Below are 7,760 nucleotides of genomic sequence, written 5' to 3' on the forward strand. Positions count from 1 at the left end.
CCGGCAGTGGCGGGCTGCACAGGCTCCCGGGAGGGGAGGTGTGGAGGGTGACCTGTGCTCGCACACAGGCCTCTTGGTGGCGGCAGCAGCGGCCTCAGCGTCTCATGCCCGTCTCTGGGGTCCGCGCTGATAGCCGCGGCTCGCGCCCGTCTCTGGAGCTCCTTTAAGCGGCGCGCTTAATCCCCTCTCCTCGCGCCCCAGGAAACAGAGGCAAGAAAAAGTCTCCCGTCTCTTCCTGTGGCTGCGCTCTCCTCCACGGCTCCGAAGCTCCCCCCTCCGCCACCCGCAGTCTCCGCCCGCGAAGGGGCTTCTAGTGTGTGGGAACCTTTCCTCCTTCACGGCTCCCTCCCACTGGCGCAGGTCCCATCCCTATTCTTTTGTCTCTGTTTTTCCTTTTTTCTTTTGCCCTACCCAGGTACGTGGGGAGTTTGTTGCCTTTTGGGAGGTCTGAGGTCTTCTGCCAGCGTTCAGTGGGTGTTCTGTAGGAGTTGTTCCACGTGTAGATGTATTTGTGATGTAGTTGTGGGGAGGAAGGTGATCTCCGCGTCTTACTCTTCCGCCATCTTGAAGCTCCCCTCCCCCTTCATTCTTTAAAATAACTCAGTGGTGCCTCTCTTCCTTGCAATGTGATAATAACAATTTCAATAACTATACGTATTCTCTTCACAGGGTAATATTAAAAACAGATAAAGAAGATAACATTTTAATGAAAGACATGATTTGCAGAATTACAGTATATGCTTTCATTTTGTAAAAAAGACAGTTGGCCAGCAATTTTGTTCTTATCTACCAAAAGGTTTAGACACCTGCCGTATTTTAGGGGATGCTAGTTTTACAAGCTCATTTATTTCCATGTTATCACATGATGTTGACCCTGCCACTGACTTACTGAAGCACCGTGGTTCTGGCGACCATCCTGCTGCCGTACACGTGGTCCGGGCCTCTTGTTTCCCAGTTTCAGCTGTATAACCAGCCAAGCAGGAAAATGACAGATTTTGGTTTATGCTCATTGGAAAGTAATAACTTTCAAAAGTATAGAAATATTGGGCAATCCGTCCATTTTCCACACTTGGAAAACCACAGGGTTTCTCTGAAATGAGAAAATATCAAGCTGAACGCTGAAAAATATACTTAAAAGCATACAATTTGTGATCAAGTGACAATACATTTTAAAATTCAAAGTGTTTGCAGACACTGTGCCCAATACTTATTTTTGTTACTTAACATTTTAGGGTATTTTTTGATAATCCTTTTCAATCAGGAAGTAATCTGCTAGCAACCACAACACCCAACAGTCAGAATAAATCTGGGCTGGCCAGTTCCTCAGAGAAGCCTTCCCTAACTTTGCCAAACAGCACGTTCTAATAGAAACACAAGCCATATATGTATATTTAAATTTCTAGCAGGCACCTTAATAAAAGGAATAGTTGAAGTTAATTTTTATAACAGATTTTATTTAACCCAATATACTAAACGTACTTTATATTATCTTTTTCCTACTACGTCTGAACTCCAGTGTGTATTTACACACACGGCACACCCCCATATGGACTAGCCTCATTTCAAAAGCCACATGCGATTAGTGGCCACTGTATTATTGGATGGGAAAGTTCTAGAATAGATGAGGTTCTCCTTAAGACACGCAGCTACAAGTTTTCATATGAATGGCTTTTGTCTTGTTTTGTTTTTTAAGAAAAAGACAGACGACCAGCTGAAAAAATAAAAGACTTGAGTGAGAACCTTACATTAGACGGTCAGAGGTCTAGCAAAGAGGACTCAGCTTTGTCAGGCATCAGGGAAAGGCAAGTTTAAATCACCGTGAGATAGAACCATACATCCACAGGAATGACTGACCTGGAAGAGACAGACTACCCCAGTGGTTGGGGAGGACATGGAGAAAAGGGAACTCAAGACCACCGCAAGTAAGAGTGTAAAGAGGTACGACCCCTCCTGAGAAAACAGTACAGCAGAATATGTCCAAACCACATTGAAAGCACGTCTCTGCGCACCCCATGCGTAACAGTGTTCCTGGCAAGTCTCTGCATGTGGTACCAACTGGAAGCAACCAAGTGCCCACTGACGGCAGAAGAGACAGACACACGTCAGACTGTACGCACACAGGGCTACTACACGGCAACACGAGTGTCGATGTTGCTGGTGAATCTCACAGACCTATGACTGTCTCCGCCGTGCCACCTAACTTCCTACTGCGGCCCCTCCTTTTTCTTTCTGCCAGCCTCACCACCTCCCACCTTCCCCACTTGGGCCACTCCTGGAAAAAGGAGCCCCTCCTCCCCTGGGCTTCATCCCCCCGCCCCTCCCCCACTCATTCACCCAAGCCCCCAGCCACTCCCCCTGGGCCCGTGTCATCTCACTGGAGAGCTCAGCCATGGACCTGCTCCAGGCCCAACGCCCAGCTCTCATCAGATGCGCAGGCTGCCTGTGGGTACACTTGCCTGGAACCCCTCCAGCAGGTGCCAGCTGGGGTCTTACCCCTCAGGAGGACCAGTGCGTTCTGGAAGCTGCCACGGCTGTCAGGCAGAGACAGCCAGGAGAAATGTAGTAAAACGGGAAGTGAAGAACTGGCCCCCCCTGCAACGAAAGGCTGAAGGCAGGGATCGGTGCCGGTGGTAGAATGCGAGGGATGGATGGCTGTTCTCAGGTTCTCAGACTGCGCGGTGGCAGGTGCCGTTGCAGACACATCACGGGACCCTACACGCAGACGTGAGGTCCTAGGGTGGTTGGCGCTTTATCTTCTCAAGAGTGTCGCGTGGCGGCAGCTCAGAGGATGAGCCCGGCGCCCTCCTCCTGTCCCATCAGGGTGAGGGGCGAGGGTCAACCAGGAACGCAGCAGAGATGGCCGAGGAAAGTCAGGCCCGGGGGCTCCGCCCTCAATCCCAGCAGGAACCGGTGAAACACAGCCCTTTACCCAAAGCGGGGGCTGTAGCCGACGGCAGCCTGGCGCCCGCGGGAACTGACCCCGGCCACTGCCCCCGGGCCCAGAGATCCTGGTGGCATCGAACTCGGGCTCGCAGGCCAGAGGCGCCTTCCCAGAGCAGGGGCCACCGTCGTCACAGGCACCACCTCCTGCCACCCGCCTTCCCGTCTCCCGAAAGGCGCCGCCACCCAGCTGCCGCGGGGACGATGGAGCGCGTGGAGGACCTGAGACCCACGGGCGGTGCCAGGTGCGCGGGGGCGGAAGGCTGACTCGTGCGCATTCAGGAGAGCCAGTGCTGGACGGCCGTGCCGCGCTCCTGCTTGCTGAGCACCCAGGTGCCCTGAGCACCCCTTCTTCTCACGAGGCCGGGGGGTCCTCCGGCAGCGCTGGGCCGACTGCACCGCTCTCGCCTCGGCCCCGCCAGCGGCCACAGGCGGGAGCCGTCTGCACCTCCATCAGTTCGCAGAGCTTGAACGGTAACTCGGTTTCTCAGGCCACCTGCCAACCCGAGAAAGGCCAGAGGACAGTCTTGGGGTCCAGAGAGCAGTGTGGCCGCGAGGAGAGCCTGCCCGGCGCTTCCAAAGACACAGCGCGCGAGGCGAGGAGGCCGGGCTGCGCGCCCGGGTCCCCGGCTCATCGCGCAGGCGGTCAAGCCGGGCAGCCGAGGGCATCCGTGCAGGGAAAGGACCCTCTCCCACCAGGACTGGGCTTCGCCCAGAGCCGGCCTCGCCGGGAGCCGTCAGACAAGGTGCCCACGGCCCGCTGTGAGGCCCAGAGAGGGAGGCCTGGAGGCAGCCTCCGGGGCTGGTCCTTTGCTCCTGATCCCAGGGCCTCCCGTCTGGACAGCCCAGGGGGCCTCCCGTCTGGACTGCCCAGGGGGCCGTGATGGGAGCAGCAGGTGTGTGCCAGGAAGGATGGACGCTCGCAGAGTGAGAAACGGTCCACGCCGCAGGACCTCCCTGTTCTTCCGTCTCCAGCCCTCGCTCCCGCAAGGGGAGAGTCGGGCTTTGGGAGCAGGTGGCAGAGGTCAGGGAGAAAGAGCCAAAGATGACGACCCCCAGCTGCAGGAGCAGTTCCACTGTCTGAACGACTTTTTCTTTTTGTGGTGGGAAGGCAGGAGGGCCCCTGGATATGAGGGTCCCCCCAGATTCTTCTTCTGGGTGCTTGTCGCTTTGATGCGTGGTTCTGTCCCGGGGTCTATGGCTAAGTTGGGGGCGGTTCACCCCCATCCACCAGCCTCTGCTTGATCCTCTGCTTCAGCAGTTCCCACGCCCCTTCACCAGGCCTCCCACCAAGTAACTAACTTTACTTGCCTTTCGATGGCTTCTGGGGAGGGTGGGGCTGGCAGCAGCCTGGGCTTCACATGCCCTCCTTGGACCTGAGGCAAGGACCAGAACTGAGGCCAAACCCAAAGAACTCTACAGTCTGGGACTGTGTCAGTCCATTCAGGGGAGGGTGCCACCTCAGGAGATGCACGTTGGGAGGCCCAGGCCCTGGCTCTCATCCTCAACAGTGCTGTTGCCTCATGATCTGCGGAGCCTTCATCCCCTGCAGATGGTCCTCTCCTGCTTCCCCTGTGGTGAGGGTGGAGAGGAGGGTGCCAGGGGGAAGAGGAGGATGGGAGAAGGGTGCCACGGAGGAGAGGAGGATGGGAGGAGGGTGCCACGGGGGAGAGGAGGATGGGAGGAGGGTGCCATGTGTGAGAGGAGGATGGGAGGAGGGTGCCACGGGGGAGAGGAGGATGGGAGGAGGGTGCCACGGGGGAGAGGAGGATGGAGAGGAGGGTGCCACGGGGGAGAGGAGGATGGAGAGGAGGGTGCCACGGGGAAGAGGAGGATGTAGAGGAGGGTGCCACGGGGGAGAGGAGGATGGAGAGGAAGGTGCCACGGGGAAGATGAGGATGGAGAGGAGGGTGCCACGGGGGAGAGGAGAATGGAGAAGACGGTGCCACAGGGAAGCTGGTGGCCCAGGCCAGTCCCACTGCTCTTCCTGGGGCTCCTATGCTTTTTCTGGGGATGTGTTCAAGCTCAGGGGGTGGGGGCAGCCTCCTCCTTGGTCTCTGGGGAGTTGGGGCTTGCAGCACTGGCTCCTGTTCCAGGATGGCTCTGGAGAGCATCCCTTTGGAAGCCTCTTCCACCCACCTCTGGCACGTCACCCTCGTGCCAGATCATCCGTGGTCAGAGAAGTCAGGATGGTTACCTGAGGTTTAGTCCTTTAAAAAGGGACATTTAGGAGGCTTCTGAGTGCTAATCAATGTTCTATATGTTTATCCGGGTGCAGTAAAATTTCGTAAACATTTATAGAGGGGCATCCTATGATTTTTGCATTTTTCTGCATACATTATACTCCAAAGAAAACATTTATTTTTAAAGATCTATCCTTATGTTGGAGACTTTAAAATCATAAATACACTTAAAAGAAAGCAGTTATTGAGCAGCCCCTAGGGTTTGTGTTGGGAGGACGCGGCAGGTGTGTAGAAGACCCGGGCCGATGGGATTATTTTGCCTTCAATGCCTTGGGGACGACAGTCAACCCTCTTGCTACCCTGAGACATAAAATAATAGTGCCCTCCCAGGGCTGGGGGAAGCGGGCAAGGAATTATGAGTAAAAGAAACTTTCCAGAGTCTGATGGAAGGAAGGAGCAGATAAAAACATGCGCAGGGGAGGCCCCGTCCCCTGAGCATTCTCACCATTTTCCACACCCACACCACCAGGGATTTACAAAGAAGACCCTTTAGAACTAGCAGAAACTATAGGCAAAAGTTGATGAATTGATTATCTGAAAATTGAGAATGTCTCTCCACGAAAAGTATTGTTGACAAAACACACACATCACATTTTGGAAGGAGGAATTTGCAATGTCTAAAAGTGACAAGAAGTTAAACTGTATTGTCTGCCAAGAGCTCCCACAAATCACCGCTTTAAAAGGCAGAAAGCAGAGGGAAATGCTAATCTGTTATAAATCAGGAAACAAAGGAAAGGAATTGAGCCCATAGCCCCACATGGGGGATATATACAGGCAAGAGAATTCATCACAGAGAAATAAGGTGATTACATGAAAGCACTCATTTCAGAGTTACTTGAGGTTAGGAGGAAATTAGAGGAAACTATGTGTCCATCCTTAGGAGAGTGGATAAGTAAAGATAAAGGTAGGTAGCACTTAAGAGCAACAAACTAGATTCAGCAACAAAGAAATATGTTTAAACAGTAGCAAGTAAAATGAAACAATAAGGAGATAAAAATCGATGGCAAGCTTCCATTTATATGAATGTGAAACACACAAAACCAGTCACAGTTTACAAAGATATTTGCGTATCTAAGGATATATCAAACATTATAGTGGGTCTCTTGGGTTTTCAACGGTTTGGTTGAAAGGGAAATGGAATTCAGGGTCAGGAATGAAGAGGGAAAATGTGTAAATAAAACACAAGTGACACTTTTCATAGGCCAGTGATGGTCATATGAAATGAGGAGTATAGTTAACTTGATCTTGCCCCCAAGATTCCGGATTGGGGTGGGGGAAGCATGGAATATGAGGTCATGGTCCCTGTCTTCAGGCAGCTGACATTTGTTTGTGTGAAAGAAGATTATAATTACACAATAATTAGAAAATTAGCTAGAATATTGCAGTGTATTCATGGTATAGATAATAGACAATTATATCAGCTGTTTTTTCCCCGGTTAGACTAAAACTAAGAGGAAACTTCACGCAAAAATTATCTTATTGTAGAATTAAAGGTGTAAGATGAATTCTATTTATTTCTCTTTCATAATTTTAATTGCAGAGCCTCTTCTGGCAGAAAATTTGTAGTAAACTATTCAACTAAGGCAATTGTATATAATCTGTTGGAGATTTTATTTCACAAATTTCCTAATGTGTTTTAAAAGAGGCTTATGGCTGTGGTTTCCTACTTTGTCTACTCCTCTTGCTGATACTTAATGACTTGCCTGGTTTCTTATCCCTACAGCCCGAGAACATCGTTAACTATTCCTAAATAACCCACACTTGCACACTCACATTCACCTCACACGTGAGGCAGTCTGGGTAGAAAGATTTCTAACAGTTAGGGAGTCCACAGGTATTGCTTGTCTGGACAGCACTGATTTACCCCTGTCGTCCCATTTGAGTATTAATAAAACCTTCTTTCCCCCTGAGACGTGTCCTCATTTACATAATCCATCATATGGTCCTCCTACTAACCATTACTTACTGTCTTCAACCAAAGAATAAAAATTAGGATAAAAATCAAGGTGTCAACAGTCAAAGATCTTGCTGATGATTTATGGTTCTTTTTAAAATGTCCCACATGAAAGCTCTCTCTTTAAGAGCAGAGAATTAAAATTGTACAAGCTGTGCAGTGTTAGGAATGAATTCTGGTCTGAAATTAGAATTAAGGTTAATTTACAGCTTCAAATGGTGGTATCGTTAGCCTGTTAGCCTGAAAACACTTTGAAGTATTTAGATCCTGGTCTCCTATACCCTCAAAACTAAAGATGCAAAAGGTTTTTTTTTTTGTCGTGTTTTGGTTTTCTAAGCTATGTTACTCTAAGAATAGTTTAGTAGTTTTTCTCAAAGGAAAAAGTCTGTCTAAATATTATAACAAATTATATTTATAAGTATCTTTTTTAGAAAATTGGTACATAAAAATGAAAGACTATATTAAAAGCTCAAGAGAAATAATGTTAGAATTTCCCTTTATGATTATTAGAGAATAAAGAATATTTAAAGTTAACTTTACCTTCTGCATTGAGTTCTCCGGAGATGATTAATATGATAATCAAAGCCAAGCCTTTCGACCTCATCTTCTATGGTGTGCTTAAT

General features: G+C 50.0%; 1 protein-coding gene across 1 annotated transcript in view; it reads right to left on the reverse strand.

Moving 5' to 3' along the window:
- The window catches only part of LOC102993205 (coagulation factor XIII B chain), a 38,671-nt gene extending 30,911 nt beyond the window's left edge, over positions 1-7,760 (reverse strand). Inside the window, exons 1-2 of the mRNA XM_024130720.1 lie at positions 7,678-7,760; positions 890-1,090 (exon numbers count right to left, since the gene is read on the reverse strand). Coding sequence (XP_023986488.1) covers positions 890-1,090; positions 7,678-7,741 — 265 coding nt within the window. The 5' untranslated portion in view covers positions 7,742-7,760. The remainder of the gene's footprint in view (positions 1-889; positions 1,091-7,677) is intronic.

The sequence above is a fragment of the Physeter macrocephalus genome, chromosome 4, assembly GCF_002837175.3.
Source record: "Physeter macrocephalus isolate SW-GA chromosome 4, ASM283717v5, whole genome shotgun sequence".
NCBI lineage: Eukaryota > Metazoa > Chordata > Mammalia > Artiodactyla > Physeteridae > Physeter > Physeter macrocephalus.